The sequence below is a fragment of the Silurus meridionalis genome, chromosome 3, assembly GCF_014805685.1.
Source record: "Silurus meridionalis isolate SWU-2019-XX chromosome 3, ASM1480568v1, whole genome shotgun sequence".
Taxonomy (NCBI): Eukaryota; Metazoa; Chordata; class Actinopteri; order Siluriformes; family Siluridae; genus Silurus; species Silurus meridionalis.
The window spans coordinates 2,996,014-3,023,858 of NC_060886.1; the positions used below are offsets into that span (position 1 = coordinate 2,996,014).

Sequence of the window (27,845 nt, forward strand, 5' to 3'; positions counted from 1 at the left end):
ATTTCTATTTCTTCAATTTTCATTTATAGAAGTTAATGAAGAATCAGAATTCCGCATATAAACAATAAAAACCTGTTCTGTAGTTTGTAAATACAATATTAGAGACAGGTTTTTAATTCCGCTCCAACTTTTTTCTTCTTCCATAATTAAAGACAGACTGCCCTCTACTGTTCATGTCTGGAGTTTTTACCCTCTACATAAATTACCACATTTATACAAAAAAAAATCTATCTATCTATCTATCTATCTATCTATCTATCTATCTATCTATCTATCTATCTATCTATCTATCTATCTATCTATCTATCTATCTATCTATCTATCTATCTATCTATTGTTGTTAATCCTATTATATGTTTTATTTGATCTCAATTATATTTGATTATATTGTAGATTCCATTTCTTTGATCATTTTGTTATATTGTTTTTATACTTACAAATCCTACATTTAATTAACATTTAAATTGTAATAACATTGTAATTGTAATAAAAACATTTTAATGGTTATATAATTTAATTACATTTCATGTCATGTCATAAACTTTTCACTGTGTGTTACACTGGATATTGTTGCGTACAAATTACTGAAGCATTCTTCAGTTAAGGACTAATATGCACACACACACACACACACACACACACACGCACACACACACACACACACACACACACACACACACACACACACACACACACACATATATATACAAAAAAAGCATCAATTCTTTTAGGTCCACTGGCACACAGTTTTTGAAGGAACTTGGCAGGTAGGTCATTCCAAACATCTTGGAAAACTAACCACTGAACATTTGTGAATGTAGGCTGCATCAAATCCTTCTGTCTCCCCATGTAATCCCAGACAGACTCAATGATGTTGAGATCAGGGTTCTGTGGAGGCCAAAACTATCCCTCCAGGACTTCTTGTCATTAAGAATTATCATCAGAGTAAAAGAAGAACATTAGATGTTTGTTTGGGCTTGTTGTCCAGCTTCAGAAGAAATCTGTGGCAAATCAGGCGCCTCCCTGATGGTATTGCATGATGGATAAGCGTCTGTCTGTATTTCTCAGCTTTAAGGACACCATTAATCCTGATCAAATTTCGAACACCATTTGCAGAAATGCAGCCCCTAAACCTGCAGGAAACCACCACCATGCTTCACTGTTGTGTGCAGACACTAATTATTGTACCACAGTCCAGCACTTTGTGTTCGTTTTCTGAGCTCATCTATTACATATAATCTATAAATAATTTAACTGAGCTCAAATATATTACAAGTTCATAATCTGTCCATCAGTAAATAAACAATACCCTCAACAATAATCAAACTATAATGGATATATGGTGATGAGAATGGGTTTCCTTCTGAGTCTGGTTCCTCTCGAGGTTCTCTTCCTTTTACCATCATCCCCACCCCTGACTCACTCATTAGTGATAAACTTAAGAGGTTAGAATTTATATTCTAAATCTGTTTATTCATGTGAAGCTGCTTTGTGACAATGTAAAAAAGCTCTATACAAACGAAACTGAATCGAACTGGCAAAGTGTGAACGCTACCTGAAGGCCAACACAGGTTGGATGATATTCTATTTTTATATTATTTGTAAACTTTATTCTATTAACCTCTATTCTATTTTCATATCAAGGACTAGTCGTTAAAAACTGTTTACTGTAGGTTACATTCTCTATGGTTTTAAACATGACAAATAAGATTAGAAAAACAAAAAAATTATGATCCATACTGTTTTAGAGCCCTGGGATTGATCCTGAGAGTTGATCCCTGGTCCTCTTGAAAACGTCAGAAATTGAACCCAATGTGGCAAAATATGTGGACTCAAAACAGCTGGGTGATTAATATGCACAGTGGGAGAACCCCACTATGAAACGTACTTCTGGAAGTAGCCTGCAGTAGCGTTATTCTACCAGAGAGGGAGACATTCCTAACTCTAAGCTGCTACAGCTTTAATATGAAATGTGCCTTTTTTGATTCTTATCGTTTACCCTCTCTGGTAGACACTTTTTAACTAAGTTTTCAACAGGATTTTGGAAGGTGAGAGGATGCCTGAGGAATGGAGAAGGAGTGTGCTGGTACCGATCTTTAAGCATAAGGGAGATGTGCAGACCTGCAGTAACTACAGGTGAATTAAGTTGATCAGTCACACCATGAAGTTATGGGAAAGAGTAGTGAAAGCCAGGCTGAGAGAAGAGGTGACCATCTGTGAGCAACAGTTGCATGCCGAAGAAAAGCAAAACAGCCTTATTTGCTTTGAGAATGTTGATGGAGAAGTTTAGAGAAGGTCAGAAGGAGTTGCATTGTGTTTGGGGATTTAGAAAAAGCAGGGTGCCGAGAGATTTGTAGGAATTGTGGTATTGTATGAGAAAGTCCCTCCATCTTCTTCCACTGATTCCTCCATTCTTTCCACTGATCCCTCCATCCTCAACCAGTGCCCCACTGCACCTTCCATGCTCAGCCACTCCTTCACTGATCCCTCCATCCTCAACCACTGCTCCAATGATTTCTCCATCTTTTACCACTCATCCCTCCATCCTCTACTAAAGTTTTTCTGATCTTTCATCCACTTCCACTGCTCCACTGATCCTTATATTTCTCCAAGACAGCTCTTCACTGATCCATTCATCCTTAACCACATATCTTTCCATCCTGATCACTCTTGAAAAAGACCTGATTCAAGACCGTACTTGTTTCCAGGACTGAGGTGGTGGAACAAAATTTCCCTTAATCCCTTCATCCACGATCACTGCTTTCCTGATCACTCTTCCCCAACTGAGTTTCCAATTCATTATGTTCATAATCAGTACCCCCAATGAAAGCACCTTTAAAAGTCACTGCCAAAAAACCCTCAAACAACAGGTTTGAATTCAGGACTGCTTTAATTGAGCATCACTGGTGCAGTAACAGAGAATTAATGGATCAGTGGAGCAATGATTGAGGATATAGAGATCAGTGGTACTGTGATAGAAGATAGAGGGATCAGTGGTGCAGTAGTAAAGGATGAAGTGATTGGTGGAGCAGATGTAGAAGATGGAGAACTATGTGGTGCAAAAGTAGAAAATGGAAAGATCAGTGTTGCAGTGGTAGAGGATGTAAATATCAGTGGTGCAATGGTCGAGGATGGAGGGATCAGTGGTGCTGCGGGAGAGGATAGAGGTTCGGTGGAACACGTACAGGAAAGAGGAATGAGGTTAAGTACCGGATCTGACCACCAGATGGCGACATAAACATAAAATGAAAGGTCATAAGTTTAACCATGAAATGACCATGAAATCTGCAATAACCCACTTCTACACCGCGCCTCGCTGCTGTTGGTTGGGCATGAGGATCAGCGAGCAGCCGGAGAGAAGGAAGAGCTTTACAGAAAAAGAGCACAAACAGAAAAAGAGGATTCCGAACAGTACAGGCAGGTTTGAGAACAGAAAAAATGTAATGTGTTCAGTGAAGGAGTGGTGGAAGTGCGACATTATTGCAAGTGTTTCTTTATAACGCGATTGGGTTACAGGGATGAAGTTTGAAGGAGCTCTGATCAATCCGTGAGATGAGATATAAGATGAGATAAGAGCTGATTTTCTTCTCCTCGTTGTTCTTCATCTTCAAGAAACTAAGATGAGACAAGATTTCTATGCATCTGCAATCTCTTCTAGAGTGACCATGTCAAGAGGTGGGTTCTTCATTCACACATCTCTGTACATCTGTATATCTTCTGGGGTCCATAAGAAATTTCCTTCAGGCTGTGATTATGGATATTATTTTAAAGCTTGGTTTCGACCTTGAAGCTCACACACACACACACACACACACACACACACACACACACACACACACACACACACTACAATAATGATTAATGGACTGGAACATGTGCAGAGCTGGAACCTTCCCCTCTTTCTACCTGTTACCATTCTGTAAGGTGTCCAGCTGTTCCGTTGTGCCTGATGGGGTATAGGGAAGGTGTGGGGGGTATTTTTTGGGAGGGGGGTGTCAAAATCCTCACCCCATGACCCCTTTTTCTTCGTTCAGATTTCTAACGTCCTTGTGTTAGTGCGTATCAGGGGTCAAGCGGATCACGTGACACAGGAACATAGCATGTCATTGGGCTGGTGAGTGTAATTAGGGTGACGTTTGGTGGACCCATAATGATCATCATAATAGTTAGTGAATTCATATTTTGAAGGTTCTAAGGTTCAGTGTTTGAACCACAGCAACCAGCACAATGTTTTTTTTTTAATCATCAGTTTATTGCAGAGCATTTATAATGTTCATGTTAGTTCCTGTTTCTTACAGTACAGCAGCTATAAACAGTCCTTCACTCAACCGCCTGACAATGGAGACGCCTTCCATACCTTTTAAACCATGACAGAAGTACTCACTTTCTTTTACTGTACATTTTCTTTTACAAAATAAGTGTAACTTTGTGGTCACCTGACCATAAGATTGCCATGTGCTTCTTTTTTAAACATCTTATTCCACATTGAGTCTCCATTTGCTGTTATATTAAGCTCCACTTAATAGGGTTGGAGCTCTTTAGCAGGAGATCTTTCACTCCAGTCCAACACATGAAAAGCAGACCCTCATGGAGATGGCTTTGTGCACAGGAACATTATCATGCTGGAGCAGGTTTGGTCTCCTAGTTCAAGTAAAGGGAAAATTTAATGCTACAGTTTGGAGAAGAAATAACTTTGGCTGGAAAAGGGAGGTGTCTCAATATCTTTGTCAATATATTTTGGTGTATTTGGTACGAAAAGTGGAAATCATAAGAAAAGTCGTAGCACTATGAGAATAAAGACGGAATTACAAGAATAAAGACGAAATTACAAGAATAAAGTCGGAATTACAAGAATTAAGTCATAGCTCTATGAGAATAAAGTCGAAATTACAGGAATAGTCGTAGCAATTTGAGAATAAAGCCGTTATTATAAGAATAAAGTCGGAATTACGAGAATTAAGTCGAAGCAGCACCAGCTGAAGTACCGAATTTTACACTGGCTGTTCTGTTAAATCCGTTTCATCACTCAGGACTCATTGATCCTTCAACACTGTGTAGACTAGAGGCGGAAAAAGACCAGAAGCATTGATACAGTGCAAAAAACAAACAGCTTCATCTAGACCCACTGTCATTGTGTATCTATCAGGTAAATTAAAGAGCATAAATCACTGATGTGCTGTTCATTTTCGTTTCTGGCAGGAGGACCCGGATTCGTCAATGAGTGAGCCTCGTTTCAGCTTCGCGTCTCTACCTGATCTCCGTCGCGTGCCAGATTTTCAACCCAATGCTCCATTTTGTGGATCATGGGATGCATCAAGTCCAAGTGCAACAAACCCGTTCAGAACTCCAGCGTGGTGCAGAGGGCCGAAGCCGGGCCGGAGAAGAAGCGAGAAGAGAAGGCTGTCTTGGTGCATTCGGAAACGGGCCCGGATGAGGACGCGTCCCGGGTCAACCCGGTGCTTCTGGACTACGCGCAGAGACTCTCGGAGGAGATCGTGGCTCGGGCCGTGCAGCAGTGGGCCGAGGTGGACAGCCGTTACAGCGACATCCCGTATATCGAGTGTGATGTGCCATAAAGGCCAGCGCATCATCACCATCATTATCACATGTGCTTTACCAAGGTCTGGGCCTGACGACCTGAAGACCGGAGATGTTTGCAAACTTGCAGATACACTGAAGAAACGTGACGTTCGAACAGCTTTTATACTGGAAGTGTGTGTGGGAAGTTGCGCTGCGGCAGCTTCGAGGCTTTATCTCTGTAAAAGCACAAATGTACTAAAGTGCTGTCAAAGCACTGATACGCCTCGGCAGGTTTTTATTCTCCCCCGTTTTTTCCATAATCACCAAGTGTCATATCTGTAAGCCTGAATCTCTACGAGGCGACCAGCAAAGCCAAGAGCAGTGTCCATAGACCGAAATGGCATCGTTCCAGAGTTGCTATAAATAATCCAAGCGCATGATCGTCATTTTGTGTAAACCACAACCAAAGAATTTTCGTTTTAGGAAGTGTGAACACGGCTGCAGAACAACTAACAAATACAAAACTACAAATGCTAATATCTCAGAAAGGAAATCAGTCCAGTCATACAAGGAAAATTACACATATGGACAAGAGTAGTTTGTGGACACCTGAACATAAAATTGGTATGTGCTCCTTTTTTGAACATCCCATTCCACATCTAGTTGCTGTTATAAGAACTTCCACTGTTCTGGGAAGATGTTCCACTACATTTTTAAGAAGATTTGTGCTCATTCAGCCAGTTAGTAAAGTCAGGTAGTGTTGTAGGTGAGAATGTGAAGTGGTCTGGGGATGCAGTCTACTCCATAGCAGGAGATCTTCCACCTTCTCCAACCCATGTAAAGCAGATCTTCATGGAGCTGACTTTGTGCACTTTGTGTCATGCTGGAAAAGGTTTGGGTCTCCTAGTTCAAGTGAAGGGAAAATTTCATGCTCCACCATCCGAAACCTTCCTATGCAATCGTGTGCCTCCAACTTTGTGAGAAGAACCTCATATGGCTGGAAAAGGTGGGTGTCCCAATACTTTGGGGAATACAGTGTAAATAGTTGAGTGTTTATAAACTAGGTTGGGAAAAAAAAATACACACACACACACATCCTTTTGACATATTGCTATTAGTAAGCGCATTAGCGCAACTTCGTAAGGAACTAAAAGCTGGATGAGTTCCTGCTTAGTATTTTTATTACACTAATGAGAAAATGCGGCAAAATTGGTTTTCGGACATAATTAATTAATAATTAATATAGATAACTAATATACACTTAATATATACGTGCGCAAAAAGTGAAACATTAATCATTAGATTATATTATACATGAATGAGCTGGAAGGAAGAAGGGGCGGAGCTTCCAGGTCAACTGCCAATCATTGAATTTTGCTCAGTGTAATTTTTGCTAATTTTCAATTCGATAAACGTCACATAAAATAGATAAAAGTCGGCAGGACTGCGTGAACACTAGAATCAGAGTTCGTGATGATTAGCCTGTTGACGTGAAAACCAGCTGCTCCACAATCAATTTTTAATTGCTTGCTTGCAGAAAGCTGATTTTCATTTCATTCTCCTTTTAATCATTAATTAGCACGCTAAAATCCGACCTGAGGGTGAGAAAAGTCTCACACTGTGTGAGGTCGAAACCTACTAGAGTTGATGCCGAGTACTACCTCAGTGTTACTTCAGTCGTAGCACTTCACCAACACGTCTGAGGGAATTGTTAAAGTTCTGGTTGTTTTCCTCTTGTTTTATCAGACATACACACACCAAGCTACTGAAATAAACACTTTATGCTACCTAGCTGAAATCTTCTCCCCACTGATATGCTAGTTTTCATGCTAGACTTTAGCATTCTCGTGTGTGTGTCAGTATGCGCAAGTTCCTGAGGTAAAACAGAGCATAACATCAGTTCCTGAGAAAATGGTTCCTGCTAGAAAATGGAACCACACTCATGTTGCAGTTCCTTATCTGTATGCCATGAGGTAACCGTCTCGTTAGGAGAACAGATGGCTGTAATGACAGAAATCTTTTTTCTTCAGTCATGTATGGAGTATCACAGATCCAATCCTCATGGTCACCAGATGACTATGAGCCGGAGACCCCATACACTGTTCCACCGCATTCCACCTAACTAACCTGCTGAGGACGTGCGACCATGACGAGCTTTAACGCAAGCACAATCTGCCCTGTTGCTTGGGGGTTTCCACTGGTGCAAAACCACCGTCTAACCAAATGAACGTAACCGCCATCCCTTTAATTCCGGCGCTCAGCATCCAGCTGGAGTGTTTCCTCAGAAGTCTGGAGACATATAGATATTTATATATACACAGCATGATGTCGCCAAGCTAATGGGAGAACCGTGATGATAAAGCGTTAGCTTGTTTGGAATAGGATCTCTGAGCACCAGCAAATCCATTTCCCACTTCACAACAAAAGCAGCGATTAGATTCTCTGATCCTGGATCATCTCCAGCTCCATTCGCATCCTTAAAGCTATTATAAGAGTCAGCAGCTCTTGTATTAACACGTAAAGACCGTATTATCTCAACGAGGCAAGTTTATTTTTGTACAAAGGCACCTGGATGCTACACATATACATGTTTTTATTTCCCACTCACACTAACTATAACCATAAGATCGAACATCCCATTCCAACTTTAGTCCTCGTTTCCTGTTATAATGACCTCCACTCTTTTGGGAAGATGTTCCACTAGACTTTTTGTGGAGATTTGTGGAGATCTTCCACTCCAAACGATGTAAACCACATCTTCATAAAGCTGGCTTTGTGCACAGGAGCATTGTCATGCTGGAACAGATTTGGATCTCCTAGTTTAAGTGAAGGGAAAAACTTAATTCTCCTGTATCCAAAGACATCCTATAAAATGATGTGTCTCCAAGTTTGGAGAAGAACCACATCTGGCTAGAAAAGTCAGGTTTCCCGATACCTTTGTATAACAAGAAAGCATGCAGGTGCTCTTGCCATGATGTCACACTAAAACTGAAGCACTGTTAGGAGGTTTATGGTACCAAAATTATTAAAAGATTTGATCTAAAACGCTGATGAGCTCTGTAACTTATAGAAAGAAAAATTTAAATGGAAAAAAACATGCCAATAAACTGAATCAATGCCTTTCTAAAACCTGCTTTATGTCTTTTTATGAATGATTATTTCTCATTAATCAGACAAAAGGTTGTTCAAACAGAATAAAAAAAAATACTGGTGAATGGGGCACTAAAGTGAAAATATCCTGAATATGGTCATTTGTAAATTGGCAAGTTCTTTTTTCTAACAAATATATAATTTTTTATATCATGTCAAGATATTTTTACTTGGTAGATCTAATTTTTCACACTAAAGTGATGACTGTAAGGATCATAATATGGACCAGAAGATTATAAGGCCTTAGTGGAGCACTTTGTCTCAGTTCTTGGAGGCAAAAACCTACCTACATGAAGAGGCCATTTGACTGGTGTGGAAGTGTGTGGCGGTGCGGTGTGGCTGTGTGTAGTGGTGTGGTTGTGTCTGTTGGTGTGGTTGTGTGTGTTGGTGTGGGTGTGTGTAGTGGTGTGTTTGTTGGTGTAGTGTGGTTGTGTGTAGTGGTGTGGGTGTGTAGTGGTGTGGTTGTGTGTGGTGGTGTGGTGTGTGTGGTGGTGTGGGTGTGTAGTGGTGTAGTGTGGTTGTGTGTGTTGGTGTGTGTTGATGTGGTTGTGTGTGGTGGTGTGTGTGTAGTGGTGTGTTGGTTGTGTGTGTCGATGTGGTTGTGTGTGTTAGTGTGTAATGGTGTGGTGTTGTGTGTGTCGATGTGATTGTATGTGTCTGTGTGGTTGTGTGTTGGTGTGTGTTGATGTGGTTGTGTGTGGTGGTGTGTGTGTGTAGTGGTGTGTTGGTTGTGTGTCGATGTGGTTGTGTGTGGTGGTGTGTGTGTGTAGTGGTGTAGTGTGGTTGTGTGTAGTGGTGTGTTGGTTGTGTGTGTCGATGTGATTGTATGTGTCTGTGTGGTTGTGTGTGTTGGTGTTATGTGGTTGTGTGTTGATGTGGTTGTGTGTAGTGGTGTGGTTGTGTGTCGGTGTGGTGAGGTGAGATTTTATGTGATAGGGTCTTTGTAGACTTGTGGTGTTGTATAATGTGTGGGTATGTGGCATGATTAGGTGGTGTGTGGAAGTGTGTGGCATGATGAGGTGGTGTGTGGAAGTGTGATGTGTTTCTGGTTTCCTTCCATCAATCAAAACAAACAAAACATGCTAATAGATGAGCAGGCAATACTGAATCACCCGCTAGGTAAAGATCTCAGCACTAACACTGCATTCGGCTGAAGCGTGTACCTCAGAAGAAACGGTGCTTTGACAAGTACCAATCCAGTGGTCTGAAATGCACACAGTACTACGTAAAACATTTCCCCCTAATGCACCACATCGTTCTTGATTCTTAATCCTCTGTGGGTTGAGTCTAACAGGAAGTCAGGAAGTTATGAAAAATGGTTGTCGTTATGAACTGCATTAGCATTAGTCATGAGATTAGCAGCTGTAGCCTGCCAGAGAAAAACAATTTCATTCACCGGCTTTCTGGGAACTGAGGACAGACAGTGTGTGTGGAAATGAAGATTTTATCTGAACCAGAGCCACTGTTTTAGGGGCTACGGCTGAGTTTCAACTGCATGACATTCGTCCAATCATGTCTCTGATTAAAGGACGACAATACAGTACCTGGATTCTACTTTATTTTACCTGCGTATACAAATTTGCGTATGATAGCTGGCTAAAGGCGCCCCCCCCCAAATCAAATGGAAGGTCATGAATGAATGTAGTTTACTGGTTTACAGAACAGATGATTAACACTCAAATGGACTGCATTGGAGTTTCCCCATACTGCTGATCACAGTGTGGAGATTTTCACCCGTGACGTGTACAGAGAACATAAAGCACAGCCGGATGGAGAGAACGTTACAGCCTAATAAACAAAACAGCAGGTCGCCTATGTTTATCGCACGCCTCGGCGCCTTTCGAGACTCGAAAATAAAATAAAACCGCATGTCTGCCATGATTCCCGCCTAAACTACGGAACTCCAGGTGATTCGGCTTGTAGTGTTCACAGTTTGAGATCTTTATCTCCCAGAGAGGCGAAGCTTTCCTCCACGCTCTGCTCCGAGACTTCGGCTAGCGTCGCCGGTTTCCACTTCGGACTCTGATCTTTATCAATTAACACTGCAAACACACCAGAGAGGAAAAAAAAACAGTGTCCATGGAAAAAAATCACGAAACAAAAAACAACAATCTGTATGTCTTTTGATTCCCTTAAAAAAACATGAATATACGTCATACCAGCTCTTACACCTTCGTAGAAATCGTGTCCTCTCTGAAACAAACACAAAACAACAGGACGTGAACATTTTACAGCTAATAATCAATAAAAATTTAAGTTTTAAAGGTTTAATTAGCAGGTTGACAACAAAAATGACCTGCTTCTAATGGGGAAAAAAGTCACGGTATTACGAAGAAAAAAAAAAAAATCACATGATTAAGAGGAAAAACAAAAATCACATTATTACGCAGATCAATTTATTACAAAGAAAAAAAATTCACCTTATTATGAAGAAAAAGTCATTATTACGTAGAAAAAAGTCACGTTATTACGAAGAAAAAGTCACGTTATTATAAAGAAAAAATCATTATTACGCAGAAAGTCACGTTATTATGGGAAAAAAGTCACATTATTATGCAGAAGGTCAAGTTATCACGAAGAAAATGTCATGATTACGAAGAAAAAGTCCTGTTATTACGGAGAAAAAGTTACATTATTACGCAGAAAATCACGTTATTACGAAGAAAAAGTCCCGTTATTACGAAGAAAAAGTCCCGTTATTACGCAGAAAATCACGTTATTACGCAGAAAATCACGTTATTACGAAGAAAAAGTCTTTTTATTGCAAAGGTCACATAACGCAAAAAAAAATCACGTTAATACGCAGAAAATAAATCACGTTATACGAAGAAGAGAGTCAAGTGAGTAAAGAGTTATAACAGAAAATGAATCCAAAGAAAGAATGACATCATGACGAAGAAAGAGAGTCATGCTATGAAGAACAAGTCACATTATTATGAAGAAAAAGCAAGGGAAGTGTTATTGCAGAAAAAAGGCGTCAGGTTTTCATAAAAAAAAAGTCACACGGTATAAAAAAAATAAAAAAATTATATGACTTTCAGAAATTTTATAAAGATATAAAAGATTTACGTTTTTTATGAAGAAAGAGTGTCATGATATTACAAAGAAAAAAAAGTCACGTATTTACAGAAAAAAATGGGTCAAGTGAAATAAAGTCGTTATTACAGAAAAAAATAAATCACATTACTAAAAAAAAAAAAAAAAAAGCATCCATTAGTAAGATTAAAAAAACAAAAAAAAATCCTAATGCTATTACACAAAAAGCATGTAGTTACTGCGTGAAAAACGTTATTACTCAAAAACCATTATCATATTTTTGCTACAGGAAAAAACATCTAGCTATTAAAACACAATCTTGTTGAAGGTAAAACTCTCATTATTACACAAACCGCAGACATCAAAAGGTGAGTGGGGTTTTGCACCATGACGTACCATACAGGCCTGGCTGAGTCTGTACTCCATCACTAACACCTCCTGAAGGCTCAGACTGGCTCCAGCCTGCAGCTGTCTGAAGGTGAACTTCAGTGACGTCGGAGACATCTTCAACAACGTCTACATCATCAAAAAAAAAAAAAAACAACAACAGACCACTCAATGTGACTGACACCTCCTGTGTCAGTCACATTGATGACAGCCAATCACAGGCGTCCGTGAGCTTGTGTATGCAGAAGAGGGCAGATAGCGCTGCTCTACATATAATCCATTACCATATAAACAGTACATAGACAAGACATACAATATTTAGATGTTGGACATGCGCATGGATAATATCTTAGCAAAAGTATGGGCACCCCCTGGCATCACACACCCATATACGGTATAAAGACACGTATGTCTTGACATGTTGTCCACTTATTCTTATGCATTAGTCTGGTAACATTTGGTGAGCGTTAGGTGTGTCTTCTTTTAAAAACGCACCTCCACCTGCTTGTGTGCAAACACGGACTGATCCTTCTGCAGCTTCTCCAGGATCTCCTCCACACTGCTGCCTTCAAACAGCCTGTAATAGAGATAAAGCAGTGAGGACCACAGCAGCAGGTCACCTGGCATAACGCATCATAACACAATCGTCAAGATCTGAGTAAAACCGGGTCAACGTGGAGTTTGTTTGATCATTAGTTAATAATTTGTCCGGTCAAACCTCCAGGATTCATTTTATCACACGGACAGCAAACTGCTGCTGATATTTTTTGGTCCTTTGATCAGACACAGTGCTGTATTTTATGACCAAAACACTTTACCCATTGTGTGTCCTGGTTTGAACTTTGCGTGTGCATGTGTGTGTGTGTGTGTGGGTGTGTGTGTGTGTCACAGAAAAAGCAAACAAAAAAACGAGATAAAAGTCCATACATAGAAATAAGAGAATCTGATTGGCTGTACCTAAGATCGTACATTGGAATAGCATGTGTGCAGGGTAAGTCCATAAATGCATATATTATATATATATATATATATATATATATATATATATATATATATATATATATATATATATATACACACACACACACACACACACACACACACACACACACACACACACACAGTATATTACTGCTCTTTCTTTGCACTGAGCAATTAACTTACACAAGTCTGTTCACATTTCCAGATGACAGGGCAGCTCATAAAAATACGTGTAAATGTTTTCAAGTCATTTTTAAATGACGTAAATCATCAGGACACCAAACGGAACTTCTGCTGTTTCCACACGGACGCTTTTAATTGCTGGATGTGTGCATCATGGTGGATTTTGGTGCTTGATTTGAGACTTGGAGCATCAGTAAAACATATGTTTAGTGAATACAAATTATTTTCGGTGTTTTATTATTAGATTTATTTATTTTTATATCTGAGTAATGAAAGTATGTAGTGAATAAATGCGTGTTGCTTCGAAGGTTTTCATTTAGCCTCTTTTATATTTATATATTTTTACTTGCCCATGGAGAATTGCTCTTTTTCCACACACACATACACACACCAAAATTATAAACAACACTTTTGTTTTTGCCCCATTTTTCATGAGCTGAACTTAAAGATCTAAGACTTTTTCTATGTACACAAAAGGCCTATTTCTCTCATTTTTAGAAAAAATTAGATATGGGTGTGTCTTCATAATCATACAAGGAAATGTGGGCGGGATCTGGGTATATATATATATATATATATATATATATATATATATATATATATATATATATATATATATATATATATATATATATATGGAAATAACAGTGACTCTAAATAGGTGTGTCTTTACAACCGTCCAAGCAAACGTGGGTGTGTCTGAGGCCAAATGAGGAAAACTAAAGTGATTCTAGCGAAGGTTAAAATTTAACGAGGGCTTCTAGAACATTTCCACACAATCACGGAGTTCCATCTCTTCTAGTTTCCCTTTATAAACATGAATTATTTTTTTTTTAATTCATTTGAAAAAGTCTGTGGGTCCATTCCATTTTTAAAAGACACAAAGAGAGATGGTGTAACTTTACCTGTCGATGGCTCCTGTGTGCTGCTGCAGGACAAACGGCTTCTCTGCATCCAGCGTGCTCTGGGTTACAAGAGACACAATGTTCTAATGAACTAATGAAGAAAATGAATTCCGCTCTCTGACTCTATGAATCTGTTTGGCCCATGGTTGCCATGTCTGTTCAATCAACCGAGTTATGAATTATCTCAAAGAAATGCACTTAATAGGATCATGAAATGATGGTGCTTGAACCCTAATAAGATGCAATCAGTATACAAATAATATATATATTATTTGTATACTGATTGCATCTTATTAGGGTTTTTATATAAAATCCAGTTCTCGCCACACACACACACACACACACACACACACACACACACACACACACACACACACACAGAAATGTGGGCTGTAAAACATCATAAACCCTGCCTGATTGAGCCAATAAACCAGATTGCTGCAGGCTAAACACCTCTGATGTGTACCCAGAAAACACTGAGAACGGAGGAGTTTTGAGCAGACGTCTGATCTGTTTGGGAAGCAAACAAGAACAAGCCTTTATCTCTCACCTGGTCCTGATAAGAGTCAAGAACGGCAGCAACGTCCCGGGCCGAGGGAGACTTTAAACCCACCAGATCCTTCTCCAGAGCCGAGATCTGCGAGCAGAGACACAGGAATCAGCGCTTTCTTTACTTTATGGTGCACACGCTGAAGTCTGAATAATACACATTTTGAGGGATCCGACACGTAAAACACAACAATTACAGCGAAAGGAACAGTGCTTTAAAAACGGAGGTGTTTGGTTACATTTCTGGGCTGCATTACAGGAGGCTCACACCTCACACAGGAAGCGGTCTTTCACCGTTTAGTCGCCGTTTTCTCGAATTCTCTCGCCAACCTTTTTGCCTTTTATGAAGTTTGTGGGCGTGGCCAAAAACAAAAAACCCATTGTGCTGTCCTCACTGCAGTGTAGCAACTGTAGCTATACAGCCAGCTAACTCTGATGCAAAATGACGACAAGTCGTAGTGAGCGATTTCTTGCTGTTTACTGTGGCTTTCAACATCATCTTACATGACAGAGTGAAAACTGTAACAAAGGAAAAAGGTTCGAATGTTTTAACAAATCTTGTCTAATGAAATATACCTGTATCTACATGTAAATAAACACTGTAACTATGTTTGGTCTTTTCTTTTTAAACAGTATTGTAACATTAACTTATTAACATAATGAATTTTGTACTTACGACATTGCTTCTAGTGCTAACAACAGATGGATTACAAGTGCACACATACTGTCAGCTTCCTTTCTTCTATACAGGAAATAACCTCTAACCCCGAACTCCAGGTCTACATCGTATCAAAATAAAAGTCCTTAACATTTTGCCTTAATGGCAACACACTCCCCGCCTGGCATCTGTGAGGTCACTACACTTAACAAATTATGTATTAACTAAACATATGAACATCATTCTTTACTCAGAAGCAAAACAAGTTCTGTCACTGGTCTAAGGTACTTTTTTGAATGTCCTTGATCTGTGGTCTTCAATTCCACCTTACGGACTTTCCCGTCTTCTCCAGGAATAGCCTTTGTGATTATCGCCATAGGCCAGTTGTTGCGGACAACTAGGTTGTCCTTGAGGAGGACGACATCTCCTTCTTGCAGATTTTGGTGGGACTTGGTCCATTTCTTCCGGCCTTGTAAAGTTGACAAGTACACTTGTCTCCAACGGCGCCAGAACATGTTTGACAAGGCTTGTACTTGTCTCCACTGCTTAGTTAGGAGGTCTCTGTCCGTAAAGTCTCCTGGAGGAGGTGGAGTACTGACTTTCTGAGTTAACAACATAGATGGTGTGAGAATGAATGGATCCTCTGGATCATTTGAAACTGGAACCAGAGGCCTTGCATTCATAATTGCTGCCACCTCCGCCATTAGTGTGCACAAGACTTCATGGGTCAGGCGAGTGCCATTTTCAAGAAGCATTGACTCCAGGATCCTTGAGCCACTCCAATGAGGCGTTCCCATGAACCACCCATGTGCGAAGCATGTGGTGGGTTAAACACCCAGGAGCATCCTTGCTGGTGTAGGTACCTCTGTACAGCGGTGTCTGGTTGGTCTGCGCTCATCCCGAGTTCTCTGCAGGCCCCTATGAAATTCGTGCCACAATCTGACCGTAGTTGTTTGGCTGGTCCTCTTATGGCGAAGAAACGCCTTAAGGCATTGATACAGCTTGAAGTGTCCATTGAGGCAATCACCTCAATGTGAACCGCCCTGGAGCTCATACAACAGAATAATATGGCCCACCTCTTGCTCTCAGGCTGAACTCCTCTTGTACGTCTGGTAGTGATGTGCCATGGTCCGAAGACATCTAGCCCCACATACGTGAAGGGAGGGCAGGCCTTGAGACGCTCCGGTGGCAAATCTGCCATTAGTTGCTCCTGCATCCGTCCTCTGAGTCTACGACAGGTCACGCATTTGTGAAGAGTTGAGTTAATGAGCCTTTTACCTCCCAAAATCCAGAGTCCTGCAGCTCTCACAGCGCCTTCTGTTAAATGGCGACCCTGATGTTTTACTTGGGTATGATGATGTCTGATGAGCAGCAAGGAAACATGGTTGTCCTTTGGGAGAATTACAGGGTTCTTTTGGTCAACCTCTACGTCTGCGTTTTTCAGGCGGCCTCCGATACAGATGAGGTCATTCTGCAAGATAGGGTTGAGACGACGTAGACAGCTGTTTATAGGAATTGGCTTGTCTCTTTCTAGAGTTTCAAATTCCTTTCCAAATGCTTTTCTCTGAACGGCTCTAATGATGACTTCTCTGGCTTGGGAAAGCTCATCCGGAGAGCGAGGCAGCTCACATTTATGCCATCCTCTACACTTGTCCATCATGTTAGGGGACTTGTAAGATCTTGCAACATGAATTAAGAATGCCACAGCTCGCTGGAGAGTGTTAAAGGTGGAGAACCTCTCAAAACGCTCTATGCTGAGACCTTTCTTTTGTAGCTGGGTGGCATAACTCTTCACATCCGGACGAATCTCCGCATCCAATTCTGGTGAGACTAAACTGAATGACTGAGTAGGCTCTGGTTGACTGGAAAGCTTACGCAAAAAGGTAGGTCCACTGAACCACATTGTTTGTGTGAGACGTGATGCTGGAACAGACCTTGACGCAATGTCAGCTGGATTGTCCTCTGTGCGTGCGTATTGCCACTGTTCAGGATTTGTGGTCTGGCGAATACGCTGGACTCGATTGTGGACATATACATAAAACCGTCTGGATTGGTTATGAATGTATCCAAGGACCACTCTGCTATCAGTGTAAAACTTAATGGAATCTAGCTTCAAGTCCAGTTCATCCTGAATCAGTTCAGCCACTTCCACAGCCAAAACCGCAGCACATAGTTCAAGTCTCGGTATGGTTGGCTCTGATTGAGGAGCAAGTTTAGACTTCCCCATGACAAATCCAATGTCAACAATGTCTTCTTGGATGGTCTTCAAATAGGCTACAGCCCCAATGGCCATAGTAGAAGCATCACAGAACACACAGAGTTCTATGCGTTCGGCCTTGGTTAGAGAGAGGCCTGTGTACATCCTTGAAATATGGAAGTGCTTCAACTCTTGAAGTGAGTTTCGCCAAGCCTCCCACTTGCCTAATTTCTCTTCAGGTAACGGAGTGTCCCACTCTGAAGCCTCAGAATTCAGCTCTCTGAGAAGGGCTCTGCCTTGGATTACAACAGGAGCCAAAAAACCCAAGGGATCAAAAACACTGTTCACCATGGAGAGAACTCCACGACGGTAAACGGTTTTACATCAACTGACACAGAAAAGGTGAATGTGTCCGTAGCTACCTCCCACAGGAGGCCTAAGCTGCGTTGGATGGGTGACTCCTTCCCACAGAGGTCTACCTCTTTTCCAGCTGCCACACAGTCCTCACTTGGGAAAGCTGCCAAGACTGCCGGACTATTTGATGCAAACTTGTGGAGCCTGAGGTTCGACTCAGCAAGTGAAGCCTGAGTCCTACGCAACAAGTCAATGGCTTCAGCATCAGTAGGGACAGAACAAAGACCGTCATCAACATAAAAGTGACGTTCAACAAAGTTGACTGTGTCTTGTCCATATCTTTGTGCACCCTTTCTGACAGCCCTTCTAAGCCCATAAATTGCCACTGCTGGAGACGGGCTGTTCCCGAACACGTGGACCTTCATCCTGTAGTCTACGACTTCACTTGTTACATCATTGTTCTTGAACCATAAAAATCTCAAATAGTTCCTGTGTTTTTCTTCTACGAGGAAGCAGTAAAACATCTGCTGTATGTCTGCCATAACAGCCACCTTTTCCTTCGAACCGCATGAGTACTCCCAGAAGGGAGTTGTTAAGATCAGGGCCAGTCAATAGGACATTATTTAAGGAGATTCCGGAGTGTTGGGCACTCGAATCAAACACCACCCTGATTTGACCTGGTTTTTGTGGGTGAAATACTGCAAAGCTTGGTAAGTACCAACACTCTTCGTCTTCCCTTAGTCCTGGTGCCACCTCAGCATGATCATTTTCCAGCAGTTTTCCCATGAATGCCACATATTGCTGTTCCATCTCCGGCTTTCTTCTCAAATTGCATTGAAGTGATTCGAATCGTTTGAGTGCTTGGCTGCGGTTGTTGGGCAACCGTTCTCTAGGCTGCCTGAACGGTAGTGGAGCGACCCAATTGTTTGAATCATTTCTGTAGACTTCTTTGTCCATTATGTTCAAGAAAGTCTCATCCTCAATTGATGGTGCCAGCTTGTTGTCCTGTTCGGTGCGGTCAAATACATTTTTACCCAGCCTGTCTTCTTTAGCCCTGCTGAGCCCTAAGACACTCTTCCTGGGCTCTTTGCCATGAAGTTCATCACTGACATGCATAAAACTTGTGCATGGTTGGAGGAGCGAGGCCGTTGACAATCATGCACTGTTGTCCTGTAAGTGCTGACATTTGGCTTGTGCGCATTTCCTAGGCAGACCTCTCCAATCAACACCCAACCTAGGTCAAGACGTTGAGCAAAAGGGGCGTTGGGAGGGCCATTTACTTGTTCCCTTACCTTGTGCACTCTAATTACGTCTCTACCAAGCAGCAGGAGGATCTCCGCAGTGGGGTCCAACTCGGGAATGTGTTCTGCTACTTTGACGAGGTGAGGTTGATGAAGAGCGGCGTTCAGCGTGGGAATTTCAGCCCGGTTGTCAGGTAAGTCATTACATTCAATAAGTGGGGGGAGAGGGATTGTCACTTTCCCATCAAGTGCTTTGACCATAAAATCTTCAGCCCTTCTGCCAAATGTTTCCTCTGTGCGGAACACGTTCTCAATAAGTAAGGATATGGCTTACTCTGAAGCGTTGAAAAGGTCAAAGAAACTAGACGCCGCCAATGACCGGTTGCTTTGGTCATCTAAAGCGATATATGCCTTGATGGCTTTATCTGGAGAGCCCTTGTGATACACCTTTGCTAGGCATATCTTGGAACATGACCTCCCAACTTGTCCTGCACCACATACTTCAGTACAGCTTGAACTGACGACTTCCCTACTGTTGTTACCCTCTTCTCCTCCCGCCATTCTGCGATGAGGTTACAGGAGCTGTGGTCTGCGGTGGAGGGCCCGGATGCATAGCGGAGACATGATTGGTGCTGTCACACTCAGAACATTTCACTACTGCAGTGCAGTCCTTCGCCACATGACTATTTGAGCCACAGCACTTAAAGCAGAATCCTCTCTCTTTCAGAAAGGCTTTCCTGTCTTGAAGGTCTTTTGCTCTAAAGGCTTTGCACTTCTTCAGTGGATGTGGCTTTGCATGTATTGGGCAGCTCTTATTTGGATCACTGGAAGTGCTTGACTCTGCTGGGGAGAAATTGGTCTTATGAACTGCAATGGGGTTCTTGGTGCTTTTAAGATAGGGACTTTCAACCTTTACAGAAGATCCACTAGCATTTAAAAAGGCAAAACTGGGATCATTCCTTTTCTTTGCCTCATAGCAGATGAATCTGGTAAAGAATTCAAATGGTGGAAACCGTCCTCCATTTTCTTCTTTATACTTTGAACCCATGAGATCCATTTTTCTTGAAGTCCATAAGGCAGTTTGGCCACTATAGGTTCAATGCCTCGTGCAGTATCAAGGTAGGACAAACCTGGAAAGTAGCCGTCTTCCTTAGCACACTGCACTTCCATCAGCAGATCTGCTAGCTCCCTTAACTTCAGATTTTCCTTTGCGAAACTTTAGGGAACTTATCGAGTCGAGTGAAGAGGGCTTTTTCAACTACCTCTGGTGCTGCGTAGCATTCCTGAAGACGTTCCCAGGCTTTTCTGAGTGCTATGTCTGGACTTGCTACATGCACTGAACGCAGGCGTTTCACTTGGTTGCTGGATTCTTTGCCAAGCCATCGAGTCATTAAGTCTAGCTCCTCAGTCGCAGTGAGAGCCAGCCCTTGTGTAGCATTTTTATATGAAGACTGCCAAGCACGATAATTTTCCGGTTTATCGTCAAACTCATACAAGCTTGCGCTCACCAGGTCACGTCGAGCTAAATATTGCGCAAGATGTTCAGTTGCAGACACGCCCTGGTCGGGTTTTAGTTGGGGGTAATAGCACAGAGCAGAAATATTCAAGTCAGTATGAAACTTCTTTGAATCGACCTGAGCATCCTCTCTGTCAGTTAAAGTCTCACCGTATGACAGTTTGACTGCTGGTGGAACATAAGTATCGTCTAGAACATCCTCTGATATATTCACATTTCCTATGTTATTAACCTGTCGTGGCTCATGTAAAGGAACATGGACCTGCGGGTATGGAGAGAAGGGATTGTTCGGACTGAAAATGAGAGTGCCATCCGCAGCAGGCTGAAAAGCCTGTGAGCAAGCCTTCGTAGCTGCTCCCTTTGTGGAGCTAGTGGGGCCAAAATGAGTTTGGACGATTCGCTTGTCCGCTCCATTTTATCTTCTCCTGAAGCGCTCGTTGCATCCAACAGAATACACTTCGCAACTGTCTCAGCCGATTCCCAAACGGCTGCTTCAGCCTCAGCAGCCGCTGCTTCACGACACATGGCTAGTGTCTCAAGCTCAGTCTCTCTTTTTACTTTCTCCAACTGTGATTCAGCTTCTTTAGCTGCCTTTTCTATTTTAGCTTTAGCCTCTCTTTCTGCATATTCAGCACGTACTTTAGCAGCTGCTGCTTTGGCCCGATGCACGGATTACTGCACGGCTTGATGACGCAGATGAGTGAGAACTTCCACTTGCTACAGAAGACTTAGCACGTTTTCCTTCCATCTTGTCACGATGTTCAACACTAACTTCTCTGTCTTTTCACTGTGCTGTCCTCACTGCAGTGTAGCAACTGTAGCTATACAGCCAGCTAACTCTGATGCAAAATGACGACAAGTCGTAGTGAGCGATTTCTTGCTGTTTACTGTGGCTTTCAACATCATCTTACATGACAGACTGAAAACTGTAACAAAGGAAAAAGGTTCGAATGTTTTAACAAATCTTGTCTAATGAAATATACCTGTATCTACATGTAAATAAACACTGTAACTATGTTTGGTCTTTTCTTTTTAAACAGTATTGTAACATTAACTTATTAACATAATGAATTTTGTACTTACGACATTGCTTCTAGTGCTAACAACAGATGGATTACAAGTGCACACATACTGTCAGCTTCCTTTCTTCTATACAGGAAATAACCTCTAACCCCGAACTCCAGGTCTACATCGTATCAAAATAAAAGTCCTTAACATTTTGCCTTAATGGCAACACACCCATCTATACTTATGCACAGGGTTGAGCAAAGATGCATCAAAATCTATTTAAAAATAAAATACCAAACACCTTAACAATCACTCTATTTGACCTGTTTATTCACCATTACACTGTTTGTTTATCAAGTAAACAATGTTTAATAGCAACAGCTTTTCTCTGGTTGAGCCACGCAATAAATCTAATGTATGAAACCAGTTAACAGATCAAATATTCACATACAATATCCCTGTGATCTCAAAGATGAAGGTCAGTTTTAAAGTGATGAACAGTTTAATGTTGAACAGTTTGTGAATGAATCATAACTGTATGCTAATTTAGTTATTTGGTGTTTGGTAAAGAAATCCCTGGTGGTCCGGATTCGGCGCTTTCACCGCCGTGGCCCAGGTTCGATTCCAGAACCCAGCCATTAGGGTTGCACAAGCCAGTGCACTCTTAATGCCGGTCCCAAGCCAGGATAAATAGGGAGGGTTGCATTAGGAAGGGCATCCAGCGGATCACGATCACGGATGATCCGCTGTGGCGACCTCTAATGGGAGAAGCCGAAAGAAAGGTGTTTGGTAACGAAGGACGACTTCACATCAGCAACACCGACTCAAACAAGTCAATCATAAGAAGACGACTGATGGCACCTGCATTCATATCAACTAGTTTTTCACTAATGAATCATTTGATTATTATATATAAATATGTGTCAGGCAGTCGTTCATGCAATGGGGTGCTAAATCATGATCCTACTAAACAGCCATCATTCATTGGACGCCTATTTGAAAGCTGGCAGCCTGCATGTTTCTTACCTTCAACACCTTCTGGGCAAAATACTGAGTGGGCACCAATCATGTAGAACTTCTTACAAAGTGTTTTAAAACTACAATACAAAACGAATGTATTTTGATACAAAATATGAAACCATTTTCATCAACCCATCAAATATACAATTATTTTTATATTTGAAAAATATGCATTATAAATATTGCCCCCTCCTGGGAAAATTTACACAACATGTAAAAAAACAAACAAAAAAAAAACATGGTGGACAAAGTACACAAACCATGTAGTTGAGTTAGAGATACACTCAATAAAATATTACTTACCTTTCAAATGTACTTAAGTATCCAAAGTACTATGATTTATTATAACTTTAATGTTCCTATTATCATTTTTATCACAAGACTCTTTACCTAATCAACTCAGTTTATGTGGAAAGACTCGAATGTGACTCTCAGCACACTGATCTATTGATAGAATGATATTAATGACTCAAACACTGATTGATTTCTATTACATTTATCATGAACACAAAACCTTCTTTATAACTACTTCAAAAAAACACGTGTAAATGAGGTCACGTGTGTTGTGGTGAGTTCGAGTCTGGAGTTTCTTCATCATTTATTCCTCTCTAAATGTTCTGCTTGATGTTGAACTGATGCTGAACTGTTTGTTGGTGATCAGTAGATACACCGAGCGCCGATCAGAACACGTGTAAAACAGAGCGTGCGCTCGACCCTGATTGGTGACTCGCTGCGTGTTTCACCAGTTACGTTTTTATCCTCGTAAATAAAAAGAAACGACTGATTTCGCAAAATGTAGTTGAGTAAAAAGTCAAATATTTGATTTTGAAATGTAGTGACGTTACAGTAAAAGTCTCCCTGAATAAAAATACTTCAGTAAAGTACAGATACGTGAAAAAGCTGCTTAAGTACAGTAAAGAATTACATTTACTTATCATAAACCACTGAGAAAAACACTGATAAATGAGGTGAAATAGAAGCGAATTTAACAGCTTGCTGCTTATATAAGAGCACGTTGAACTGGAAGATAAAGGCAGCACATGTTAAATGTTTTTTTTCTTTCATATTTTTATATCACCAACACCATGACAAATTCCTTGTACGTGCATTACGTGATACAAAAAAGATTCTGATTCTGATTCTAGTGAAGTCATGAGCACACCCCTGGTGGTTATACGGAGATTCCTCATGATCCGCAGCTTGTGGGTGATAAATGAGCAAAGAGGTGACAAGTGGACATCGTTTCCTAACTAACTTTCTCAAATTCTTATTCTGTAAATGTAGCAGGACTGTTTGAAGTCTTGATGATATGAACCCTAAGTTGATATTTTTATCTCGCTCGGTACTTCGTGTCCTGATAGTTCCCCGTCCTTGGCCTGGACGTAGGCGTTGTCCTACACACCGCGCTGTCTCTCTGTGGAGGTGCCAGAGAGTCAGCATTAACACTGGCATCCCGGGTATGTGGACTGGGTTTCGGTGCCAGGACTCTGCTGCTGTCGGCAGCTCCGCCCACTCCCTGCTGATTGGCTAAGAAAATGCTGACTCATTAACTCTGCCTACTCTTCATCTGTCCTTTAGGAAATTGTTCGAAAGTTAAAACGCTGATGCTGGATACATTTCTGATCAACTTTGATCAAGATCATACCTTCTCTGACTGGACGAAGTGTGTGGCGACTCCTGACCTCTGCACGTCTCGACCTTTCAGCCGAAACCCTGTCAGGGCGAGGAAGAGTCCCAGCTTTCCCTGCAGCCTTGGCAGGAAGTAGCCCCCGCCGACATCGGGGAATAATCCTGCAACGACCAATCAGAGAGAGAACACAGAGATCGAGGTTGTTTATTTTTAATGGAACTGGTCGGAGAATGTGTTAAATATAAAGTCTGATCTCAGCTTTTAATTGTTTCAAGATTGTTGGGAAGCAAAGGTTTAATTTACGCAATTATGGGGCCAAGCACTTTCTGCCCTCTGGCCGCTTAGTAAAGTACAGAAGCCAATAGGACCATCAAGAGACAAGCAAATTTTGTCCCCACGTCTTTTTTATTGCTGACATGTATTTTTGAACAAACCATTCCGCATCTAAATCTAAACAGTTGGTGCTGGTGTAAAAAAGAATAATAATGCGACTAATTTTTCTTTTTATTTCTTTTTATTTTAACAACAAACACAAATTTTCTTTCAACGGGGACACCACCTGACTCTTCTCCTTCCATTTCTCCCGCTGATGCTTGATTCAATTTATTGCATCTACTACCTGCGTAGATGCAGTATCAAGAGTGCAGCAGGGTTGTAGGCCGCCAGTTTGAGGTCACAAATGGGTTGGCGATTGTTGTTGTGGCAATTGTTCGAGGTGAATGCATTTATACAAGATCTTGCAACTAGACAAAATTGAGGGAATTTTTCCCAGGAGAGATAAAACTGGAGGGAGGTGGGAGATAGGTGTGGAATATGGGAGACTCCCCGGAAAAACTATGCTTTGTCTATGCTGCTTTGGTGCTCGGTCTCATAAATCTGTCTCCTATATTTGTTAGGTACATTAATACTTGGCTTTAATGGCACAGTGCTTAACGCCCAAGGACAAGCTTTACTTAGCTGGTTGTTCCCATGGTTATAAGCCGAGCTCTGCTGTTCAGAACAGATATAAAGATGGCAAACTGCCTTAATACAGTGAAAGCTGTAGAACTTAGACCACTGAAATGGAAGTCTAATTTATTTTACAATACAATTCAACCAGTGGCAGGACGTTAGTGCCAGCAAAGCCTCCTCCTGCTGGTCTCAACTCGATCAGAATCACTGACTTACATTTTTATATTTTTTTGTTCATGAACATGTGTCATATTATATCCAAAAGTCTATTCTCTTTATTTCATAGCGATTCACTCGGCTGTGTCACAGTGTGTCTATAACGTTAGAGTTTTTATCTGAACAGATTTCAGCCGTCACAACGCGTGTTGACTGGGTCGAACTAATCTGCCATGAGACCTTAAGAATCAACATTGTGGACCCCTGCAGCATAAAGTACATGGGAATAAAGTTGTTGCTCTAAGAAATCAGATTTCAAGTTGCTGAATGCAGGGCCATAATAGTGTCATTTACATGTCCTTTGTTCGGATGGTCAGAGGGCGCACTAGTCGGAGCTCGCGAACCGCATACGTAGCAAACTAAAAATTATTTTTACAGTAAAAAATAATTTTTACTGTATGAGATCCTGTGTGTGATGCAGCGCTCTGTTCTACTGCGTCTCTCTATAATACTGATTTATTGATTTTTAAATAGTCATACCGTTATAATGATGGTATTAAGAGTTGGATTGCTGCACCACTGAAGGCCTAGGTGCGAAATGCAGGACCTGGTACTGCAATCAATAGAATTTACAGTGCACCCGGAAAGTATTTACAGCGCTTCACTTTTCCCCCCCACTTTTTTAATGTTACAGCCTTATACCAAAATGTTCTTTATTCATTAATATCCTTAAAAAAAAATGTTAAAAACAATGCCCCATAACATGACAACATGGAAAAAGTTTGTTTGAAAATCTTTGCAAATTATATATATATATATATATATATATATATATATATATATATATATATATATATATATATATATATATATATATATAAACCCCAAAAAAACGAAGAAAAGAAAAAAAATTACACAAGTATTTACAGCCTTTGCTCAGTACTTTGTTGAAGCTTCTTTGGCACCAATTACAGCCTCAAGTCTTTTGGAGTTTGATGCTACAATCTTGGCACCTATCTTTTCAGTAGTTTCTCCAATTCTTCTTTGCAGAACCTTTTGAGCTCCATCAGGTTGGATGGGGAGCGTCTGTGCACAGCCATTTTCAGATCTCCAGAGATGTTCAATCAGGTTCAAGTCTGGGCCACTCAAGGACATTCATAGAGGTTTTCATCGAGGACGTCTCTGTACATTATAGGGTATAATTTGTAGAATTTTGAGGAAAATAATAAATTAAATCCATTTTGGAATGAGGCTGTTACATAAAATGTGGAAAAAGTTAAATGCTGTGAATACTTTCCGGATGCACTGTATATTGAGATTCCTTGATCAGTCGCCTCATGTTCCGTACCTGCTATGGATTTATCTGTATAAGTTATTTATATGTCAGAACGCATAATAATTTACGTGACGACGTGGCGTTTTATTATCTCACGTAAACCATAATGAATTCAGGATCTCGTCTAGGATTTGCCAAATCCTACAGTGCGGAAGAGAAATAAAAATCTCAAGCCTATCTTGGGGCTTCCACCTTACTTTTATAAACCGTACGATCTCAATTATTATTATTTATCCAAACGTAAGGCAGGCAAAGCTCTGAGGTGGTCTCCGTGCACCCGGTGTTTATTCTCCGAGTAAACAGGACCGCAGAGTCTCTCTCGTCCATTAGCTCTGGACCGAATCCAGATAGCCGACGCCTAGATTAAACAACACTCTTGAATCCTTCGCAGAGTTTATTCCCGGATTCGTTTCCTCTTCTGTTTGTCTCTCTCTCTCCTCACAGTGCATCTTGTACTTTTGTGGGAGACAAATCGATCGAGTTGAATAAAGTGAACACGAGCAACAGCTGATAGTTTCTACAGAGTCTTATAATTATAGCTTTTGAAGAAAACTGCACGCACAGAGAGAGAGAGAGAGAGAGAGAGAGAGAGAGAGAGAGAGTTCCTATCAACTAATGAAAAGCTACATCTGTGATATGAGAGCATGGTTTCAATTTCCTGCCATTTTCAAGAATATTCTGTGAAGTCATGGAGGACAAATCGTTATATATAGATTTTCTTTCTTTTTTCTTTTTTTTTTTTTAAGAAGATTAAACACCATTTACTCCATTTCAATCATACACGGAAATATGAACGAAAGTTTGTTGGCACAAGATCTCATCCCACACCTACCCAATTTGCTGTTATAATAACCTCCACTCTTCTGGAAGATGTCCCCACTAGATTGTGTGGTTTTGGAGATTTATTTAGACTTTTCATACAGTTAGTAAAGTCGTGCACTGATGTAGGTAAGGAGGCCTGGGGTTCATCCCAAAGCTGTTCAGATCTCTAAAGCAGGAGATCTTCCAAATCTTCCCACACATATAAAGCATATCTTCATAGAGCTGGCTTTGTGCACAGGGGTATT

The 27,845-nt window shown here is 41.0% G+C and overlaps 2 protein-coding genes across 2 annotated transcripts in view; one reads left to right on the forward strand and one right to left on the reverse strand.

Moving 5' to 3' along the window:
* Window positions 1–3,296: 3,296 nt before the first annotated feature.
* Window positions 3,297–8,269, forward strand: LOC124383395 (small membrane A-kinase anchor protein-like). Its single transcript, XM_046846000.1, has 2 exons — window positions 3,297–3,675; window positions 5,200–8,269. Exon 2 carries the CDS (start codon window positions 5,304–5,306, stop codon window positions 5,574–5,576), a length of 273 nt encoding a protein of 90 aa, XP_046701956.1. The 5' UTR covers window positions 3,297–3,675; window positions 5,200–5,303; the 3' UTR covers window positions 5,577–8,269.
* A 2,033-nt stretch (window positions 8,270–10,302) lies between these two features.
* hibch (3-hydroxyisobutyryl-CoA hydrolase) overlaps window positions 10,303–27,845 on the reverse strand; it is a 48,619-nt gene continuing 31,076 nt past the window's right edge. Inside the window, exons 8-14 of the mRNA XM_046845272.1 lie at window positions 24,351–24,496; window positions 14,713–14,799; window positions 14,163–14,221; window positions 12,589–12,670; window positions 12,103–12,222; window positions 10,830–10,863; window positions 10,303–10,712 (exon numbers count right to left, since the gene is read on the reverse strand). Of these exons, the coding sequence (XP_046701228.1) occupies window positions 10,597–10,712; window positions 10,830–10,863; window positions 12,103–12,222; window positions 12,589–12,670; window positions 14,163–14,221; window positions 14,713–14,799; window positions 24,351–24,496 (644 nt within the window). The 3' untranslated portion in view covers window positions 10,303–10,596. The remainder of the gene's footprint in view (window positions 10,713–10,829; window positions 10,864–12,102; window positions 12,223–12,588; window positions 12,671–14,162; window positions 14,222–14,712; window positions 14,800–24,350; window positions 24,497–27,845) is intronic.